The sequence below is a fragment of the Aotus nancymaae genome, unplaced genomic scaffold (assembly GCF_030222135.1).
Source record: "Aotus nancymaae isolate 86718 unplaced genomic scaffold, 86718_ANA_hifiasm-v0.15.2.pri h1tg000010l, whole genome shotgun sequence".
Classification (NCBI taxonomy): domain Eukaryota; kingdom Metazoa; phylum Chordata; class Mammalia; order Primates; family Aotidae; genus Aotus; species Aotus nancymaae.
In genome coordinates, this window is record NW_026988421.1 from 25,394,583 (window position 1) to 25,417,704 (window position 23,122).

The window sequence follows — 23,122 nt, forward strand, 5'->3', positions numbered from 1 at the left end:
GAGAATAAACAAGAGACAAGAATTTGTAATTTTTACTAAAAGCTACTCTCACTACTATCGAAGTGGTATAATATTATTTAAAATAGGCTTGGATTCACTGTAAATGTATATAGCAAATTCTAGAGCAATCACTTTAAAGAGTTTTTTAAAAAGTATGAGTGATATATAAAAATAAAATTAAATCGATAAGGGCATAGTCAAATGTAATAATGCCATCACTCAATTGGACATAACTAACATCTATAGAGTACTTTATCAGACAACAGCAGAATACACGGTCTTCTAAAGCCCACATAAAATCCACTGAACTAGACCACATTTTGGGCCATAAAACACATTTTTAACAAATATGAAAGAATAGAAATCACACAATGTCTGCTTTCAGACTACAGTTAAACTGAGCAATAAATAATTAACAGAAAGATAACTAGAAAATCCCAAAATACACAGAGATTAAACAAGACACATCTCAATAACACATAAGTCAAAAAATAAATGTCAAGAGAAATTAAAAGTATTTTCAACTAAATAAAAATTTAAAACAAAACTAACAATTGTGGGATGCAGCAAAAGCAGTACTTAGAAGGAAATGTATAGCATTCAGTGTATATATTGGAAAAGAAGAAATATCTAGAATCAGTCATGTAACCTCTCATCTCAAGAAACAAGAAAAGAACAAAACTCCAAAGTAAGCAGAAAAAAAGAAATAATAAAAACTAGAACAGAAATCAATAAAATTGAAAATAGGAAGTCAATAGAGAAAAATCAATAAAACAAAAATCTGGTTCTTTGAAAATATCAATAAAGTTGATAAGCCTCTGGCCAGGCTAAAAGAGAGGGGACACAAATTTCTAATATCAGAAATGAAAGAGGGGACATCACTACAAATCTTATAGATATTAAAATGATGGCAATGGAATATGTTGAACACTTCTATGCCCACACATTTGATAACCCAGATGAAATAGATCAATTTCTCGAAAGACACAATCTGTTAAAACTCATACATGATGCAACAGAATATCTGAACAGGACTATATCTATTAAGGAAATTGAATCAGTAATTAATAACTTTGTAAAAGAGAAAACACCAGGCCCAGATGGTTTTACTGGTGAATTCTACTAAACACTTAAGGGAGAAATTATGCCAATTTTTCACATTATTTTTCAGAAAATAGAAGAGGACAGAATACTTTCTACCTCATTTAATCGAGCCAGCATCAACCAAATACTAAAATCAGGTAAATATATTACAATAAAGGAAAACTAAATATCAATAACTCTCAGAAACAAAGATGCAAAAATCCTCAATAAAACATTAGTAAACTGAATCCAATCATGTATAAAAAATTATACTCCATGACCAATATCAGAATTTATCCCAAGGCTGGTTCAAATTTAAAAATCAATTAATGTAATCCATCACATCAGCAGGCTAAAGAAAAAAGAACATGATCATATTAACATACACAGAAAAAGCCCTTAAGAAAATCCAACACCCATTTATAATAACAACTCTTTATAAACTATTCTTAGTTTATTGGGAAAAAAGAAATAGACTATTTTATTTAGAGTTGTTATTATAACTTCCCCAATATGACAAAGAACAAAAAACTTATAGCTAACATCATAATTGATGGTGCGAAGCTAGAAGCTTTCCCACTAAGATCAGCAACAAAGCAAGGATGTTCCCTCTCACCACTTCTTGTCAACACTCTACTGGAAGTCCTGGCTAATGCAATAAGACAAGAAAATAAACAAAAGTTATACTGATTGGGAAAGAAGAAAGAAGACTATTTTCTCATAGATGATATGATTGCTTATGTAGGCATCTAAGAGACTCAACAACAACAAGCAAAAATTTCCTGGGACTAATATGTGATTATATAGCAAGATTACAGTATACAAGGTTCATATACAAAAGTTGATCACTTTACTATATACCAGCAATGAACAAGTGTGATTTGAATTAAAAATACGATACCAAGGAGCTTCAAGATGGCTGGTCAGAGGCAGCTTGCACTCATCTTCTCCACAAAGGAGAACCAAAAATAGTAACTAGACAATCACACTTTGAATAGGTCATCTAAGAAAGAATCCTAGAATTCAACAGAGAAGTAACAGGAAGCACATAAAACAGTGAATGACACGGAAGCAAGGCAGCCTGCTTGGCCAGGATCGGCTGTGAGTTTGGAGAGATTCCTCAGTGTGGAAAGGGACTCCCCAATATGAGAAAAGGGTAAGTGAGAGACCTCCAGAAGTCCACATTCTCACCATGGACTCCTACAACCCTAGTCACTGGAGAGCCCCTTGACCATTGTGGGCCCTGAAATGGACATAAGCAGCTCTCTTGGAGACTGTAAAGTCAGTGTTCAAGAGAGGGAGCTCTCACTGGGCTCCACACATCCCAAGTCCAAAGCAGCTGCAGCAAGGTGCCAATTTGAGAACCCAGTTCCCAACAGACTTCACCCTGCCCTGGGGCCCAACAGCGACTACATCTCCTTATTCCTGGAGCCCTATTGACATTTCCCACAGGCAGTCACCACTGCAGCTAGCTGCTGCTATGTGGACCAAGGCACAGGTCACTGGCAATGGTCACACTTGCCACCAGCAGCAGAGCCACTGTGCATTTTCAGGCACCCAAACAGAGCCCCTCTCCCCACCCATAGCTGCCATTACTATGAGCTGTTGCCATGGGCTGGGAGGTGAGTGAAGTGCGGGCTGCTATAGTCAAGGCTAAGCCATGAGTGAAGCACCAGTTGCCAATGAAGTGGCTGAAGTGCAAGTGAAATATAAGTATCTGCCACTTAGGCTAAGATACAAGCAATATATCTATTTCCCACCCACCTGACTATAGCCACCATTAAAAGCAACCTTGTCCACCACTAAAAGCAACTCTGCCCTCCCCAGTAGCAAGGCTATAGTACAACCACTCCCACTCCCCCACCTAAGCATCCCACCTGGGGTTTAGTAATCACCCCACCACTGTCTACTACAGCCCACCTGCACACAGCACCAGGGGACCTGAGGATATGACTTCATAGCCTGGCTTTGCCCTCCCCTGACCCAGAGCACTCAATCTGAGAGTCTGAGCGTCTGAGGATCACACTGCCTAGTTCACCACAATCAGTACCTCAGCACTTCTCTGAGACTCCTGAGGTTGAGCCCACCACCCTGCCACTACCACCAGAGCTGGCACCCACCTGTATTAACTACTGCAGATATGAAGACTGAACCACCCAGCCCACTGCAGCCACCACTACCACCAGTGGGAACTGCTCAAGACCCAGAGGGTTGTCCTGCCACTGCTACTACCATCACCTACATCACACCTCCTGCCCAAGGGGCAGAGAACCCACTCATCTACTTGGTGCACCACTATGACTACCAACAAGATACTTGGAGGCCCAAAAATCAGTGCAGTTGGGCCTTCTAACACCAAGGCCAACACACACCACCCTGAGGCCCCTAATACACATAATCAGCCCACTGCTACTACCCTAGGACACCAAACCCTGGCCCACCTAGTATCCCAGACCCCTGCAAAAATTTTCCACAGCCTCCACTAATAACTGCCCCCGATCCAGCAAGGAAACCATAGCTGCCACTGATGCTATTTAAGGTACAAGAAAACACACAGAGATTATACTAACGCATGTACTCAGAATAAAAGCCAAAGTGCCCTACTCAACCAACACCATAAAAATATCTTCAGGAAAAAGTCCCTCCCTACAAAAGCAAATTCAAAAAATTGGAAGAAGTGACCATTATACCAGTTGCACAGGTATCAATGTAAGGACCCAGAGAACATGAAAAAGCAAGAAAAAGTGACAACTCTTAAGGAATACAATAATTCTCCAGTAATAGATCCCAATCAAACAAAATAATTATAAAATCCCAGAAAAGGAATTCAAACATTGATTTGAAAGAAGATCTGTGAGATAAAAGAGAATTCAAAAACACGAAGTAAAGAAATCAGAAAAACAGTTCAGGGTATGAATGAGAAATTTACCAAAGACTTAGACATTTCGACAAATTCTGAATGGAAGAACCCACCAAATGAATAACAAAATACATTTAGTCAAACAAGACTATATTAAACTAAAAATGCTTCTGCACAGGAAAGAAAACAATAGAATGAAGAGATAACCTGTGGAATGGGACAAAATATTTGCAAACTACCCATCTGACCACAGACTAATACCCAGAGTATTCAAGTAACTCAAACAACTCAACAGTAAGCCAAAAAACTCTTTAAAAAGTGGACAAAGACATGAACTGACATTTCTCAAAAGAAGACATTTTGACCAGTACATATATTGAAAAATGCTCAATATCACTAATCACCATGGAAATACAAATCAAAACCACAATTAGATATCAACTTACCCACGTTAGAACTGCCAATATTAGAAAGACAGTAACAGATACTGTTATTATATAACAGAAAAAATAACTCTTATACATTGTTGGTGGGGATGTAAATTAGTACGGCCTCAATGAAAAATAGTATGGAGATTTCTCAAAAAACTAAAAATAAAACCACCACCCTATCCAGTAATCCTTTTGCTGATTATCTATCCAAAAGAAAAGCAATCAGTATATCAAAGGCATTCCTGCACTTACATGTTTATTGCAATACTATTCACAATAGGAAAGATATAGAATTAACCCTAAGTAACCACAACAGACAAAAGGAGAAAGAAAATATGATATAAATATATGATGGTATACTACTCAGCCATAAAAAGAATTAAATTATGTAATTTTTAGCAACATGGATGGTCAATATGTTAAGTGAATTAAGTCAAGCACAGAAAGACAAATATCACCCATTCTCACAAATATGTGGGAGCTAAAAATGTTGATCTCATGGAGGCAGAGAATAGAATGATAGATACCAAAGAATGGGAAGACCATGTGAGTTGGAGGGGAAGGGCAGATAAAGAGAGGCTGATTAATGAGTACAAACATACAGTTATATAGAAGATATAAGTTCCAATGTTTGATAGCAGAGTAGCATGACTAAAGTTAACAACAATATATTATATATTTCAAAGTACATAGAAGAGAAGACTTGAAATGTTTCCAATACATACAAATAATAAATACTTAAGGTTGATGGATACACTAAATACCCTGACTTGATCACTACACATTCTATATGTTTAATAAGTACCCATATTCTATAAATATGTGAAATATTACATATCAATTAAAACAAAAACATAAAATACCCAATACCATGTACACCATCAAAAATGAAATACTTCTGTATAAATTTAACAAAACATGTAAAGGATCCATGTAGAAAAACTATAAAACTCTGTTGAAAGAAATCAAATAATAACTAAATAAATAGATGTTCCATGTTCATGGATAGGAATACTTAAAATTGTGAAGATATCAGTTCTTACCTATTTGATTGATAGATTCAATCCAATGCCAATAAAAATCCTAGCAAGTTAGTTTGTAGATACTGACAAAGTGATTTGAAAGTATACATGGCAAGGCAAAAGACTCAAAATAGTCAACATAAAATTGAAGGAGAACAAAGTTGAAGAACTGACTCTACTCAACTTCAAGATCTATTATAAATCTATGGTAATTAAAAACAGGTAGTATTGGTGAAAACAGGCAAATAGACCAATGGAACAGAATAAATAGCCCAGAAATAGACCACATACGTGTAACCAACTGATTTTTGGCAAAGGAGCAAAGCTAATATAAGGGAGCAAAAATAGTATTTTCAACAAATGGTGCTTGAACAACTGGACATCTACATGCAAAAATAAATGAGTCTAGGCATAAATCGTATGCCTTTAAAAAGATCTCAAAATGGATCATAGATCTAAATGTAAAACTCAAAAGTATAAAACTCGAAAGTATAAAAAAAAGTATGGTGAAGTCATTTCATATACAACACAAAAGTCATGATTTATGAAAAAAATAACTGATAAACCAGACTTCCTTAAAATTAAAAACTTTTGCTCTACAAAAGACACTGTCAAGAAATTGAAAAGTCACAGAATGGAAGAAAATATTTGCAGAAGACATATCTGATAAAAGATTATCCAACAATATACAATCAATCCTTAAAACTCAGTAAGTAATGGAACAATCTGATTTAAAAATAGGCAACAGACCTTAATAGACAACTTACCAAAGATGTTATATACGTGGCAATAAGCATATGAAAAATTTCTCTAAATAATATGTCATCTGGAAAATGCAAATTTAAACAAAAATATGAAATAATTATATGGCTATTAGAATGGCCAAAATCCAGAACATGACACCACCAAATGCTAGTGAAGATGTGGAGCAACAAGAACTCTCATTCACTGCTGCTGGAAATGCAGAATGGTCCAACCAATTTGGAAGACAGCTTGGTGTTTTATTTCAAAACCAAACATATTGCTACCATAAGATCCAGAAATCATGCTCTTAGTATTTATCTAAAGTAGTTGAAAACTTATGTCTATACAAAACCTGCACATGGATGTTTATAGCAGCTTTATTCATTATTGCCAAACTTAGAAGCAACCAATATGTTCTTCAATAAGCGAATGGATAAATAAACTGTGATACATTCAGACAATGGGATATTATTCAGCACTGAAAAGACATGAGCTATCAAGCCATGAAAAGACATGGAAGAAACTTAAATGCATATTACTTAGTGAAGGAAGCCAGTATGAAAACTGCATACTGTATGATTCCAACTATATGACATTCTGGAAAAGGCAGAACTACAGAAACAGTAAAACTATCTGGTTGCCAAGGATGAATGAGGGGGTAGGTATGAATAGGTGGAGCACAGAGCATTTTTAGGGTAGCGAAACCTTTCTTTTTGATACTATAGTGGTAGATTCATGTCATTATACATTTATCCAAACCTATGGAATGTACAAAACCAGAAATGAATCCTATGGACTCTGAGTGATAATGATGTATCAATGTAAGTTTGTGTATTACAACAAATATAACATTCCGATGGGGATGTTGACAATGAGGGAGGCTATACATATGTAGAAGCATAGGATATATGGATCCAAAGGATTATAAATCATTCTATTATAAAGATATATGCACACGTACATTCATTGCAGGACTGTTTACAATAGCAAAGACTTGGAACAAACCCAAATGCCCATTGATGATAGACTGGTCAGGGAAAATGTGGCACATATACAAAATGGAATACTATTCAGCCATTAAAAACGATGAGTTGGTGTCCTTTATAGGGACATGGATAAACCTGGAAACCATCATTCTCAGCAAACTGACACAAGAATAGAAAATCAAATACCGCATGTTCTCACTCATAGGCGGGTGTTGAACAATTAGAACACATGGACACAGGGAGGGGAGCATCACACACTGAGGTCTGTCGGACAGTGAGGAGGTAGGGAGCTGGGGAGGGATAACATAGGGAGTAATGCCAGATATAGGTGATAGGGATGGAGGCAGCAAACCACATTGCCATGTATGTACCTATGCAACAATCATGCATGTTCTTCACATGTACCCCAGAACCTAAAGTGCAATTATATATGTGTGTGTGTGTGTATATATATATATATATATAAAGAAGCAGCATAGAATATATGGAAAATCTCTGTACCATCTGTTGATTTTGCTGTGAACTTAACTCCACAAAAATGAAGTGTTCTTTATAAAACAGGAATAGAGAAGAACATTAAGAACATTAATTTGAGGAATTCTCACCCAAAATGCTCCCAGCCTCTGTCATACAATTGTGATCATACTTGACATAGGTGTTGCCATCATCATGGCTGGAAGTAGGGAGTATATGGCAAGTCCAGAGTTTGGCCTCTTTCCTTCCTTTCTTTGAGATGTGGAAACCTCCCTACCTTGCCTAAAAAGAATGCTAGCATTTCTAGAACAGCTAGCAAGTATTGATAAGGATTCTTCACATGTGTTATCTTATTTAATTTTGACAACCCTACATTTAGATATCTAGTTCATATTTGACAGATAGAGCCACTAATCTCAGAGATGCTAACTAACTTCCTTGACATTGTATAACCAGGCCAAGGCCAAGATTAAAGCAAAATGGAACAAATTAAATTTGAGAAATATTGATTAGAGAAGCAAGAACATGCAGGTTTGTAGAATTTCTCAGAGTACTCTTTCTTCCTTAGGATTATTTGAACTTTCCCTATTAAAGTAATGAACTTGGTGTGAAGAGGTATGTTTTATTCAATTTTGTGGGTTCAGAGGTTTATTAAGTATCTCTTATTGCCTATATTCTCAGTGCCCCCAATAGCCAAATAAAAGCTGGAACATGAGAGCATTCGGTACAGATTCAATTTGACACCAATCAGAAAGGGCCGAACCTTTGTGCTATTGCCGAACCACCAGAAATAGGTAAGGGTCCCCAGCTGACTGGGCCACACGACCGCACTGATGTTGACCTCCTTATTTCTTATGGCAACAAATGGAACTCGGAGATGAACATGCTCCACAGGACCTAAGGAAACAGAAAAAACAATGTCAGTGTTTATATTCCTGGATGTGGTCAAACTGTAACATACCCCTAAACTCTTAATTTCTATTAGCATCTCCTGTGATAAAGGAAGGGTCACAAATCCATAGACGTTGGGAGGTGAGTTTATGCACTTGAAATGAAGCACTGGGTGTAACAGGGAACTCAAATCAAGTTTCGGATTTTTTGAGTGGCATCTGAACTAAATTTACATCTGATAAGCTTAACCACAGATGCTTATGAACCTCCAATACAAGGACAAAGCTAGTTTACTAGACACTTAGCCAATAAATGGGAAGATAAACAGCAGTCCATTTTGTTTTTGATGATTAGCCTGTATTATGATTTGGGATCAAAGTATTGTGTGGAGGGTTCTTTTATTATCCTTCATTGTCAATGGGTTTCCATCTCCTTCAACAATTGGCCATTGTGCCTCATCATCTGCAGTACACAGTGGGTGTCATTCAGAAACTGGCAAGGCCGTTTTTCAAAAAGGGAAAAGTATATCTCCCTAAATCAAAGGAGAAACAAATGCCAGGTTCCCAAATAATAAAAAATATGCTTGCAGAAAGGTAGCCAGGCTTCTCATTTTTTCCCTCAGAAAACTGATATAAGCAGCATGATGTTCTAAACTAGCAAACAGAAGAATATACATGAACACACCCTAGGCAATAAGTGAGGAGTTTAATTCAATTCGTCTCCAAACTAAAATGAGGAGAGGACAAAGCTGATGAAGAAATGTTAATGTGGTCTCCCCTCCAAGTACTAACCAGGCCCGACTCTGCATAGCTTCCAAGATCAGACGAGATCAGGTGCATTCAGGGTGGTATCAAATTGTCTCTATTTGCAGATGACATGATTGTATATTTAGAAGACCCCGTTGTCTCAGCCCAAAATCTCCTTAAACTGATAAGCAACTTCAGCAAAGTCTCAGGATACAAAATCAATGTGCAGAAATCACAAGCATTCCTATACATCAATAACAGACTTAAAGAGAGCCCAATCAAGAACGAACTGCCATTCACAATTGCTACAAAGAGAATAAAATACCTAGGAATACAACTAACAAAGGATGTAAAGGACCTCTTCAAGGAGAACTACAAACCACTGCTCACGGAAATAAGAGAGAACACAAACAGATGGAAAAAGATTCCATGCTCATGGTTAGGAAGAATCAATATTGTGAACATGGCCATACTGCCCAAAGTAATTTACAGATGCAATGCTATCCCCATCAAGCTACCAATGACCCTCTTCACAGAACTGGAAAAATCCACCTTAAACTTCATATGGAACCAAAAGAGAGCCCGCATAGGAAAGACAATGCTAAGCAAAAAGAACAAAGCTAGAGGCATCATGCTACCTGACTTCAAAATATACTACAAGGCTACAGTAATCAAAACAGCATGGTACTGGTACCAAAACAGAGATATAGACCAATGGAACAGAACAGAGGCCTCAGAGGCAATGCCACACATCTACAACCATCTGACCTTTGACAAACCTGACAAAAAAAAGCAATGGGGAAAGGATTCCCCATTTAATAAATGCTGTTGGGAAAACTGGCTAGCCATGTGCAGAAAGCAGAAACTGGACCCCTTCCTGATACCTTATACTAAAATTAACTCATATGGATTAAAGACTTAAACATAAGACCTAACACCATAAAAACCCTGGAAGAAAACCTAGGCAAAACCATTCAGGACACAGGCATAGGCAAGGACTTCATGACTAAAATACCAAAAGCACTGGCAACAAAAGCCAAAATAGACAAATGGGACCTAATTAAACTTCAGAGCTTCTGTACAGTAAAATTAACAATCATTAGAGTGAAACGGCACCAACAGAATGGGGAAAAAATTTTTGCAATCTATCCATCTGACAAAGGGCTAATATCCAGAATCTACAAAGAACTAAAGCAGATTTACAAGAAAAAAATTAACAAACCCATTCAAAAGTGGGAAAAGGGTATGAACAGACACTTTTCAAAAGAAGACATTTATGAGGCCAATAAACATGAAAAAATGCTCATCATCACTGGTCATTAGAGAAATAAAAATCAAAACCACATTGAGATACCATCTCATGCCAGTTAGAATGGCAATCATTAAAAAATCTGGAGAAAACAGACGCTGGAGAGGATGTGGAGAAATAGGAACACTTTTACACTGTTGATGAAAGTGTAAATTAGTTCAACCATTGTGGAAGACAGTGTGGCAATTCCTCAAGGACCTAGAAAAAGAAATTCCATTTGACCCAGCAATCCCATTACTGGGTATATATCCAAAGGATTATAAATTGTTCTATTATAACGACACATGCACACATATATTCATTGCAGCACTGTTTACAATAGCGAAGACCTGGAACCAACCCAAATGCCCAGTGATAATAGACTGGACAAGGAAAATGTGGCACATATATACCATGAAATACTATGCAGCCATAAAAAATGATGAGTTTGTGTTCTTCATAGGGACATGGATGAATCTGGAAACCATCATTCTCAGCAAACTGACACAAGAACAGAAAATCAAATACCGCATGTTCTTACTCATAGTGGGGTGCTGAACAATGAGAACACATGGACACAGGGAGGGGAGCATCATACACTGTGGTCTGTTGGTGGGGAATAGGGGAGGAACAGCAAAGTGTGGGGAGGTTGGGGAGGGATAACATGGGGAGAAATGCCAGATATAGGTGACGAGGGGATGGAGGCAGCAAATCACATTGCTATGTATGTACCTATGCAACAATCCTGCATGTTCTTTACATGTACCCCAGAACCTAAAGTGCAATAAAATATATGTATATAAATAAAAATTTTAAAAAGTGTTAATGTGGCCAAGTACAGTGGCTCACACCTGTAATCCCAGCACTTTGGGAGGCCAAGGTGGCTGAATCACCTGAGGTCAGGAGTTCAAGACCAGCCTGGCCAACATGGTGAAACCCTGTCTCCACTAAAAATACAAAAATTAGCTGGGCATGGTGCAGGTGCCTGTAATCCCAGCTACTTGGGAGGTTGAGGCAGGAGCATTACTTGAACCCAGGAGGCAGATGTTGCAGTGAGCTGAAATTATGTAGCCTGGGCAACAAGAGCAAGACTCCATCTTAAAAAAAAAAAAAAAAAGTGTTAATGTATCAGTGTTGCATCTGAGAGGTAATAGTTTTTTTAACACTGCAAGATTTTCTCCCCTATCTCCACACCTTCCTTTTTCCCTCCTTTCCTCCTTTCTTCCCTTACTTTCCTTTCTATCTTTGTCTTCCTCTCTCCTTTCTCTTGTTTAATCCTTCCTACATAACCAAATCCAACTAAATATTTTAATTATCTTCCTACTATGACAGAGCACATTTTCTTGTTTTCCATCATTATCAATTTGATGAGTATAAGTAACTGAAGAGACTTCTATATGGAGGTCTTAAGCCACAAGTGTAGCAAAGACATCTCTTCAGTCTGGGGGCCCTGAATGCTTCTTATTGGTGGAGCATTTTTCAGTCCATCTAGCCTTCCTTATTTGCATCCTTGGTAATTCTGGAGACAAGTCAGTTCAAAGGGAAGAAAACAAATGGATGTTTCTCATTTCAACTCTGGCACAAGTGTACCCGTGTGATCTTTTCCTTTATCTTATAGAGTATTACTCCTACACAGACTATTACCTTGTCGTAAAAATAAGGGACAACATTTGCTCTGCCTTCCTTATAGTAATAAGAACATATGAAAGTGTTATTGGTTGTTTAAAGTACTACACAATTAATGAAAAATGGCATGATTTCTACTGCCCACAACCACCACTGCCATCACCGTTTCTGTCTGCCATTGGGTTGAGGTCCCTCTAAAGACTTCAGTGAGCATTCTCCGGAGTCTAACTGGACATATTCTATGTCACAGATAATGTTATATTGAAGGGGAAAGTGTTTTGACAGCAACTGCTATTTGGGTGAGGAGACCAGCCAGGCTAGTGTATGTGCAAAGGATAAATGCTTGAGGGGGATGGATGCCCCAGTTTCCATGATGTGCTTATTTCACATTGCATACCTGTATCAAAACATCTCATGTACCCCGCAAATATATATACCTACTATGTACCCACAAAAATTAAAAATAAAATAAAATTGAATACTAAAAGGAAGAATATCCACAGCTTGAGAATGCTTTCTGCCTAAAGCTCTCTGCCTTGGCCCCAGACATATGGCATCTCAAGATTTCTCTTACCAAATACGTTCAACTTTGTCATTTCAGATACACATTTGGTTGAAGGTTGAATTATTTTAAATAAGGAAATTATTATATTATTTTTGTATGATTTGTTTGTTCAAGAGAGTAAAAAAGGCACCAGATGTGCAAAATAATGGATACTTTTATTGCTTTATTTACTCATTTTTAGGAGTTTACCTAATTTACGTCTTTCGTAGTTTGTGTTTTACTGACCAACGTGGAAGAGAAAGAGACTGTGGGAAGGGGCGCCTGGCTAGTCCACATCCAAGGAAGGAGATGAAAACCATCTTTCTCCATCCCAGATTCAAATCTCTCATTTTTCTCCTGGTAGGAAAGGGGCCCCTTTAGGGTACCCTTTTACCCTTAAAGTCACTGCTTCTGTTCTCACTGCTATCCTGCAGAAAGCATGAAGACCAATCCCCAACATACATCATGGGAACCCTAGGCTGTTCCACAGTTAAGCCATGATGCAGCTACTGTTCATGGTCTTCAGTTTCTTCTTGGCTTTCTGTCACTTGGGGGCCTTGGCTCCATGACAGCTGACACTGTCAGGTCCTCTGATACCCAAGAGATAAAAGGAGGCCCCCTTCTCCACAAACTCAAGCCAAACACAAAAAGGATGTGGCATTCATGACTTGGAAGACCATCACTCATGGCTGCATTTATGCTGCTTCAGGACAACCACGTTTGGTTAAAAATAATCCTAAGAAACACCACCAGATAGCAGCTTTTTAGGGCAAAGATTCTGAGCTAAGAGCTCTGGACTTTGGTGTGGAGACAAACCAAGGATCAATGAGAAGAGATGAGAGCTGAACAGATTCAGGAAGGAGCGGAGCAAACTCCTAAAATCCTCACTGTCAAATAGTGCCCCTTTTGATAAAAATCTAATAATCTGTGCGAGATTGGTTATTATGGGCAGCTAACAGCTACTTTTGTTAGCTAATGGCCCAAGGTAAGGCCAAGAGCAGTTTCCACAATAATAACTGTCTGGAAAATGCAGCCATGATTGATTTGGAGGGAATTATGAGCACGATAAAAGTTTCAAGGAACATTTCCTCCCTTAGGCACATAAGCCGCAGTATAAACCTGCTCCTTGCTGTTGCGTTTTTTGCCAGTAAGATACATTGGTTGTCACACCCTGAAGGCGAGGCCCACACTTGGCAGAATCAGAAATGTGAATGGGGCAAGTCTTTGGACTAGAGGAATGTGAAGTTCATTTTCTTTCTTTGTCTTCATTTTTAAATGCAGCAAAAGTGTCAGGTATGAAGTTAATGGGAAGTACTCAGTAAATACTCTAATGCTAGGTAACATTTATCATGCACCAAGCTGGGTGCTAGGCAGCATTCTGCACACTGTGCCAAAAAATAAAAAATAACATGGACCTGAAATTGCTGTCCTTAGGAAGGTGGCATGCAAGGTTGGCCCCTGGCTGGTATCTGGGAACATGGCTCTGAGAGTGTTTCAGTTAACCATTAACTGATGAGAGTGGTTTGCTCTGCCTAAACTGTTCTTACAAACAGTATGGTTTATCTGGGACACCTGCCTTCCACTGGGAATCTGGAGTTTTGGTATATGCCAGGCAGAGAGTACCTACATGACCAGCCCCCAGTAAAAGCTATGGGTACGGAGTCTCTAATGAGTTACTCTTTTAGACAGCCTTTTTATACATGTTACAACTCATTGCTGGAGAAAGGAGTGTCCTGTGTGACTTTGTGGGGAGAAAACTCATGGAAACTTGTACCTGGTTTCCTCCAGACTTTGCCCCTTGAGCCTTTTTCCTTTGCTAATTTTGTTTTGTACCCTTTCACTGTAATAAATCATAGTCATGAGTGAAACTCTAGCTGAGCCCTGTGGGTCTGCCTAGTGAATCATCAAACCTGGTGGTGGTCTTGGGGATACCCAACACATGCATACTTCATCCAATTTGATTCTCACAGCCTCCCTTTTAGCTAAGCATTGAAGATAAGAAATTGGAGGTTTATAAAGGCTAAGAACATTGACCAACAGTAGACATTTAACAAAGGAACGTGATCAGAATTCAAGCACAGATCTCCCTTGCTTTAAAGCCTGGGCTCATGAACACCGTGCACAGCACGCACCTGGGTTTCTGACCTGGTGCTTCTGGCACAGAACGGTTGTAATTGGTGTGGCGTGGTTCTTACCACTTTGCCTATTTATGGCTCATTTTTAGCAGTATTCCACTTCCCTACCAGAATGGAAACTGTAAGACGAGGGCCATATCTGCATTGTTCCCTCCTAGTGCCTAGCAGAGTGCCTTGCATATTTTAAGATTTCAGCAAATGTTTGTTGAATTAATTACTAAATGATTGGGTGTTTTATGTGTGTTTACTGTTACAAAACCCCGTGAGGCAAGGTAGCAGTCAGAATTAAGCCATTTTTAAAACTGGAGTTCAGAAGACCCAGAGATGAAATCATTTATCTCATGGCCATGTAGCCTGGCATTTTTAGGGACATGATTGATTTACATAATCCAGGCCTCCTCTCACACACATCCCTTATCACTTTTGGCCCTGCACTAGCATTGTGACTGGAGAGCTATGAGGCTAGCTAGCTTACTGTTTGCCAGGGACCTCTTAGGTGTAGGTTGTTTATATGATAGAGCTGATGCCACCACTGAGTCGTTAATAGGAGGGTGCTCCTTGTTTTCATTTAGACTCTTTCAGAACTTACAACTTTCGCTTATGTAGCATATTACCTGGAAACCATTGTGGGGTATGTAGATAAGAACCATGGAAGTCCTTAGACCTGTGAATATCACAGATACAGGTGTGGGAAACCAATCCCAACCCCATGACAATGTTTCCTTGACCTGACATCCTAAAATCACAATATTAAAATTTCAGTTTACATGCATCAAATTCTAGAATAGACAATGCACAAAATGCATCCAGCACAAACGAAACACTTTGGAACAGCAACTGTTCTTTTGGTTTGTGCCAAGCAACAGTCAATAGCAATGAAATAGACTCTAGGACAACAAAATATTTTTGGAGAGTTCTTACGATTGTCACAACAATGAACTTGCAGTAACCTTGTATGTAAAAATTAATTTTGTGTGTGCGTTTAGTTCTACATTTGAAAAAATCTAAACATGTTTCTTAATCTTTCTTTGGCTCTTATAACACAAATAACAGTTGACTTTTATTTGTGCGGTCTTCACTCATAAGAGACTGAGAATGAGCCTGAGACCATCAACCAGATGGCTTGTTTCTATCTCTTACATTTTGAGGATTCTCCAAAAGGAAGGGAAGAGGCTTTACCTGAATGTGTGTGCACGTACACATTTATATCAGAGCAGAGTGGTGCTGAAAAGGAGGGTCCAGTTGCTAATATGTTATCCAAACTTCAAAATAATCAATCTATTTCAGTACCATAAAACTCAGAAACACAGATGAGTACATATCACCACTATTTGGTTTCGGTAATTATAGTACTGACACTGAACCTGGTCTCAGCTCTGAATTCTAGGAAGTCTGAACAGAGCAAGTTGCCAACTGGGAAGAAATGGAAAAAGGGGCTGGTGCCTGCTACTTACAAACCACATGCAGGAAGAGGACAGCTGTGTCTGAGCCAAGGTTGTTCTCTGCATAGGCTGTCACCTGGAAGATCCCCGCACTCTTATACACATGCTTGATGCCGTCCTCAATGGGGCTGAAGTTTGCATAGGACACAGCAATCCCATCTCCAAAGTCAAGCTGGATGTTTGTCCTTTGGAGATCACCCTGCAAGATGGCATAGTAGATGGGTCAATGTACATGGTCCAGCCAGACTCCTATCTGATGCTTCCTCCTGTGGCTTCAGCATCAACCTCTGATGACCTATAGTCTTTCCCAAGGTGCTGAAACACCTGCAACACAATGATCGCACTCATATCTGATCCGCAGGGCACTATGGACCTGGGATGCCTCATCGCTTAAGCTCGGGGCAGCCTGAGTGGGTATGACACTGGCAATAGTGGGCAAGGTTGACCCTCTATAGAGTTCTGAAGAGAAGCCAAAGATTTCATCCCCACATTTGTTGGGGACAAAAATAAGTAGTCAGACCCAGTCTGTTTTCAATAGTAATACTCTCAGTTGCCATGCTATAGTTATAATTGTTCCTATTTTTTAGTATTTGCTATGTTCCCAGAATTTTGAGGGAAATTGTGGACTTCCCCTCAATCTACCTAAGCTTCCTCTTCCCTGAAGCCTTTTCAAATCATCCCAGCTCACAGATATCTCTGCCTCTTGGAAAGCCAAGAGTTCTCTGTGTACTATCTGGTAACATGATGCCAATGATTCAGGTGAATGCATCTCACCACCCCAAGCCAACATTTAGCTTCTTAAGGGCCTACGCTGAACCTCATTCTTATTGGTCCCCCCACAACCATTATACTGGGCCAACACTTTGGATCAACACAATGCACTTGATCACAAAACAAAGATCCTATATGAAGAAAAATAACATCCCTCTGTTCATATGCAAAGATGAATGATAGAATAAAGAGGGAAATACATCATTTTGGAATTATGAGCCAATTCTTCTGCCCAGTGAATGTGCACTGCTCACAGTTTCACCTTCCATTTCTTCCCCCATGGCAGCCCAGATGTGAATGAAATATTGATAGGTGCTCTCTTGCCCCCTACACAATGTCAACTATTACTGAGTTTATGAATATAAAGTGAAAATGAACTGGAGACAATTCAAATGGATCAGATCATGGCTCTTCACATCCATTCAAGAGAAGGTTTTTATAGCTGTGGTCCTGGAAACTCCCTAGTGGAAATGTGATAATGACCTCCTCTGAATCTTAAAGTCCTTTAACTCAAGCACCTGCTATGAGTGGAGGCTGAGAAATCTGTCAACCCAGGATAAGGAACCTTCACCACCCTGTCCAGTGTGCTCCTGACTTTAAAGGTTTCTGAAGTGCTCATACTTGTGAAAAAAAGACTCCTGGCCTGTTTGCCTTCTTTCCAAGATCTCAAGAGCACAGAGCAATTTGCATGTAAATTTAGAGGGCTCTGTCAATCAGGCAAGCCTTCCTGCTCCACCACTGAGCAGAGTGCCTATAACACCCTAATATAGGAAGCAATTCAACAGCTTATATGAGAAGCAGACAACAGAGATATTCCCATACTGGAATCACTGTATGCAGTCTGATTTTACTGCCCAGATTTCAGAAGACACTAAAAAGTGAACAAATAGAGCATCTAGCTAATGGAAAAGCAACTAACAGAACATTCTTCATAAAGATAACACTAAAGGATTTCAATAATCCTCCCCACCCTCACGCTCATACTTTCAAGACCTTGTGAAAGCTTTGTGGGCTTTTCTAATCAGTGGGATTAAGGGTTAGAATACAGCAAAAGAGGCTCCTAAAAGCAACAGATAAAATTCAAATTTCCTTCCTCTGGCCAAGTTTACAGTTTATGGGCTTATGGTAATAAATATTCCCTCAGCAAAGCAGACTTTAATGCAGACCCTGAAGAAAATATCCAGATCTGCACACCCCAGAGGCAAGTGGGTTCCCACTGCAGACTGGGTCTTTATTGTGAGATGAAGGGAGGAGGGTCTGTAAATACCCCAAGCCCTCTTTCACCCTTGTCTGTCTTCTTTCCAGAAGTCTCAGCTTCTCACCATTGACTTTGATGGAGGGGCCTGTGGGAATGTAAGATCTTCTTCCATTCTGGGAATGGCCTGGTTGGGAGTTGTGACCTCAGAGACCCAGGTGAGCACCTACCTCTTCCATGAGGATGATGAAAGTTGCATTGTGCCCCTGCTCTGCCACCAGGCGCCCATCAGTCGTCACCACATGGAGGCCCCGAGGGGCTTTTCCAGGGCACATCTGGGCCTTGGCGGTGTACTTCTCCCTTAGCCCATCTGTGCAGTTGTTGGACACGATCCGCCGATACCTAAGGAGAATTGACAACTGACAGTGATTTGTATCAAGTGTGTTGTTGTTGTGTGTGTGTGTATTATAAAGGGAATGCAAGAAAGAAAGAGCAAAGCAGGTGCTTCACACAGCTGCCCTTAGAAACCAAGTCTTGAAGAAGACAGACAGTCATTTATGAAGCTAAACAAATGCTGAGGACCTGCTATTCCTCCATCTTGGGAAGAGTAGCTCCTTAAACATTATTGATCCTACCTGGTGAGCCACAGATTGGATCAGTGTCTAAACCAGACAAGAAAAATCAATGTCTGACTCACACACAACAAAAAAGGAGGCAGACTTATTGGACTAGGGAAATGGGAAAAGCAGGTGCTTCTACTTGTGAGGGAGAGACCTGTTTCTATCTCCCTGAGGCCATCTCCAGCTTTCTCTGTACCAGAATGCAGCTAGAACATCAGACTCCTTCTAACTCTGATTAATCAGGAGGCTGCTTTCTATCTTTCCTCTTCCTCCAAGGCATCATTCCTTCCCCTCATGCCTAGTAGCCCTTGCTGTGGAGCCACTGGACTATTTCATAGCACATTTTTTTCTCTCCGTGCTAATATTTCATTTCCCATTCAACACAGACACTAGATTGAAAGCACAAATTGAAACTCCTATTCAATCCCACTATCCCACTCGGTAAAATTATCTTATAGAAGAGGTTGGCATGGGAAAACCACCTGACAAAGCACTGGGATCTTCTGTGACAAGGACATCATATGTACAATGACACCATGTCATCTTCCTTGCCCACCAACTCCAGCACATGGAGTCAAGCCAAGAGCTTTCTTACAACCCTGAGCTGCATGATCCAGGCATATCACCACCTATAAGGCTGTACTAATAAAATAAATGTTCCGGTAAAACCACATGAAAGAAACATACCACCACTATGACCATCATAACCATCAGAACCAGCAGCATTATCATCATCACCACCACCATCATCACCAGTACATCCCCATTATATTTTGTCTTCTTTCACCCACTATGTCAAGAATAATTAACAAATCCATCTATGTTGCCTTCCTATGGTGGTTTCAAAAACAGAGTAATTTAGAATTCTTTTTGAATATTAGTCTTCCATCATATCTGACATTTTCCCTGGTTTCCACCTGCTACCCTACTGCTGAACTACACCTTCATTCAGAGATCCCTGGGGATATTAAGCAAATGTTGTATGCAGTTATTGTCTCAGATAAAATTGTGATATATTCTCTTGCAGATATATATCATTTTTATTTGCCAATTGAGATTATAATGGGTCTAAAGCTATTCTGGTTAACATGGTACCACTTGTTCACATGGTAGCCAATATGGTAGTACACCTTGTGGCTACTGAGCACTTGAAATGTCATTAGTGTGACAGTTGAAATAATATTTTTGAGATATTGGATGATAATATTTTGGAGATAAAACATTAAAATTAATATAACCTTATTTTTTTACATTTTTAATGTGGCTACTAGAAACTCTAAAATTACATATATGCCTCGTATTATAGTTAATTTGGTCATCACTGGTCTAGGCAGTCAAGCTTTTGTAATCATTTTATACTTTCTTATGGATGTTTAGCTACAAGATACTCAGTTTTTACTGACGAGAGCTATTTCAGTGGGTACCATGTCCTAATAAACTTGATATCATCTATTCTCCTTCAACCTCAACTGGCCATTAACTCAGCTGCTTAATGATTTTTAACATAAGCCAACATTTACACAATCTGGAGTATTGGTAGACATCTGTAGCATATTTGTTTTCTTTTTTTTTTTTTAATAGCCATTCCCTTTTATTCTCCTGAATTGTTTTGTTGGTTATCTGGGATTTTGGCATACCTAAGTTGCTTAAAATGTGGTCTACCTACACATGTCACATGATCATATGAAATGTTTTAATTCATTTCTTTTACAATTTCTTTTAACCTGCAATCACGTTCAGGTCGAGCCCTAGCTGGGAATTCGGTGGTTCAGCTAATCACTTGTGCCCACAATACTCCCGTTTCCCAAACTTCTAAGCACTTTGTTCTCTAACACCACATCTGTTTAAGTGCATGTTGTTGGATCTGCAGTTTGAATGGCTTAAGTCCCTAAAGACTCCTACAATTAAATAACAGCAAAGGTCCTTGAGCCCCAGCTCAGGCTCCAGGAATAGCCCTCCCAGAACTAAATATTTGACATGCATTTCAGAGTATCTCAGACCAGTCAGCACTTCTTTTTCGTCATATTTTTTCCTTTGTTGACATCAGTTGGGTAGGTAGTACCTAACACTATGTTACAACTAGCTATGGTAAAAGCATCAAGAATATGAATAACTTGACTGAGATGACAGATCCATTGGGAGAGTTAAGACTGGTGTCCAGAACAACTCAGTCCCTTGCTACTCAGAGTGGTCCAGGGACTAGCAATATTAACATCACTTGGGAGCTCACAGAAAGGAAGAATCTCACCCCCACCCCAGATCTCCCAAATCAGAAGCTGCATTTTAATAAGATCCCCAGATGATTGACAGATTAACATTTGAGAGGTGCTGTCTTAGACCACCCATCCACTTGCCAAATCTGTTCTTGGTTATAGAGGCAGTAAAGGAAAGGGCAAGACAACAAATCTTCGTGAAAACGTTTTTCAAGCATCCGAAAGAGTGACTAATACATGAACAAAGACATAAACACACATGTAATTTGAGAATTCCTGAAAATGACCCTTGAAATTTTTATTCCAGGAATTCCTAGAATGGAACTTTTGAATTTTCAAGTTTTCAGCATGAGTGTCAGAGTTTCAGTTCATCTTTCACTGGAGAGCAGTGTAATATCTGCACATCCCTTGTATTAATTTAATTCATTTGAGTCTCAAGGAATAAGGCTACGTGTCCTTCCAGAAGAGAAGGATTAACCAAAACAATAACTATGGTCTATCATAAGTAAATATCAAAAGGTATTGAAATCTGATTGATCAGAAATCTTCTTCTGATGCTCCCCAAATAGATACTTTCAGCTAAAGAACTCCTCACTTCCCTTCAAATGTCATTTGTTATAAACAGACTCTAGCTACACTCCATTGTATTCAATAGCAATGCACTTCTTATGGTCCTAGTTTACGGAAAGAGGAAACAGTGAGCTGAGTTGCTGTAGGTGTTTTACTTACCCAGTGCTGTTAAGGTAGCTTTGACCAAGGCTGCAATCCTTTGATGGGGATGCTGGATTGTACCAAAAAGCTGGGACACACTGGCTCTCCCCATGTCTCTCATAGCCATAGTCACTGTCAGGAAAATGAATATTGCATAATAGTATACATGAATAAATGCTAAAACACCTGTAGGCATACACAAACATATAAATGGCCCTATTACCATCTAGAAAGTCACAACACATTGTTTTAAATATCCCCAGTGAGGGCAAATACTCATATTTTGAAAATGAATTTTTAGCTTTATATATAACTCCAAGTCATTTGGAGTCCAGTCTACAAAAAAAAAAAAGCAAATTAGCAAATAGAAGTTCTAGGTTTAAAAAGGTATTGATATAAATAATGTGGCAGGTATACTGGCTTGGGAGTAAATGTGGAGAATACTGTTCAAAGTATATTTTAAATCACAGTAGAATTATTGAAATAAGTACATGACAACAAAGACAATGGCTCACCCTCTCTGAAACAAGTACATACATGTCCATTCACATGAACACACAGAGCCATTCAAACTTTTCCTGACTACATAAAACAAATTTTATTTATTTCCCTAAAAATAAAATAAAACTACACTGTAGCTCTTTTTGCGTGTTTCTTTAAAATCCTAGCCATAATACAATGAAGAAAGCAAGCCCACTGCAATTTCTTTCCCCTCTTCTCCCTGATGCAAAATAGGAAAGTAACAGTCCAGTGTAGAAAAGGAGGTCCCCTATCTGAAGTCCAAACGGTGCTTCCCTGCTGCTTGGAGTTTCAGAAGCCTCCTGGGTGTGTAAATGTCAAAGTACAAGAACAATAAAGTAGGTAGAAGGGATCCTGAAGCCACCCAGAGATCACTGAGGGCAGTTTCACCTGGCAGAAGAATCCATATTTCTAAGTTAAGCATCCTAGAATTTTCTGAAACCCACTGACTGGGCAGAATAAACTGTACATATAAATATAAATCCATCGAGTGTTAATAAAACATAAAGCAGCAGAAAAGGAGTTGCTTTCTCAGAACCCACAACTCCTTTCTTTTTCTGCTTCCCTCATATTCTTTGAGCCAAGATTTTGTGGAAGTCCAGTGAAAACAGAGGCAAATTGTCTATGTGTGTATCTAGAATAGGAATAAAGGGGAGAGGGGACTAAAAATTTAATTCACATCCATTTATAACTCAATATGTGCCCTGCTTTGTAAAATAATAATAATAATAACAACAATAATATTTTTTAAAGTGTGACAATCCCTGTTCTCAAAGGGTTCATTCTTTGGGGAAGAGAGATACAGCGTACCCCAAACATGA

General features: G+C 38.9%; 1 protein-coding gene across 1 annotated transcript in view; it reads right to left on the bottom strand.

The window, feature by feature from the left end:
- Positions 1–23,122, bottom strand: part of SORCS3 (sortilin related VPS10 domain containing receptor 3) — a 612,970-nt gene that overhangs the window by 31,893 nt on the left and 557,955 nt on the right. Inside the window, exons 17-20 of the mRNA XM_012450168.3 lie at positions 21,801–21,914; positions 18,469–18,640; positions 16,285–16,471; positions 8,364–8,497 (exon numbers count right to left, since the gene is read on the bottom strand). Of these exons, the coding sequence (XP_012305591.2) occupies positions 8,364–8,497; positions 16,285–16,471; positions 18,469–18,640; positions 21,801–21,914 (607 nt within the window). The remainder of the gene's footprint in view (positions 1–8,363; positions 8,498–16,284; positions 16,472–18,468; positions 18,641–21,800; positions 21,915–23,122) is intronic.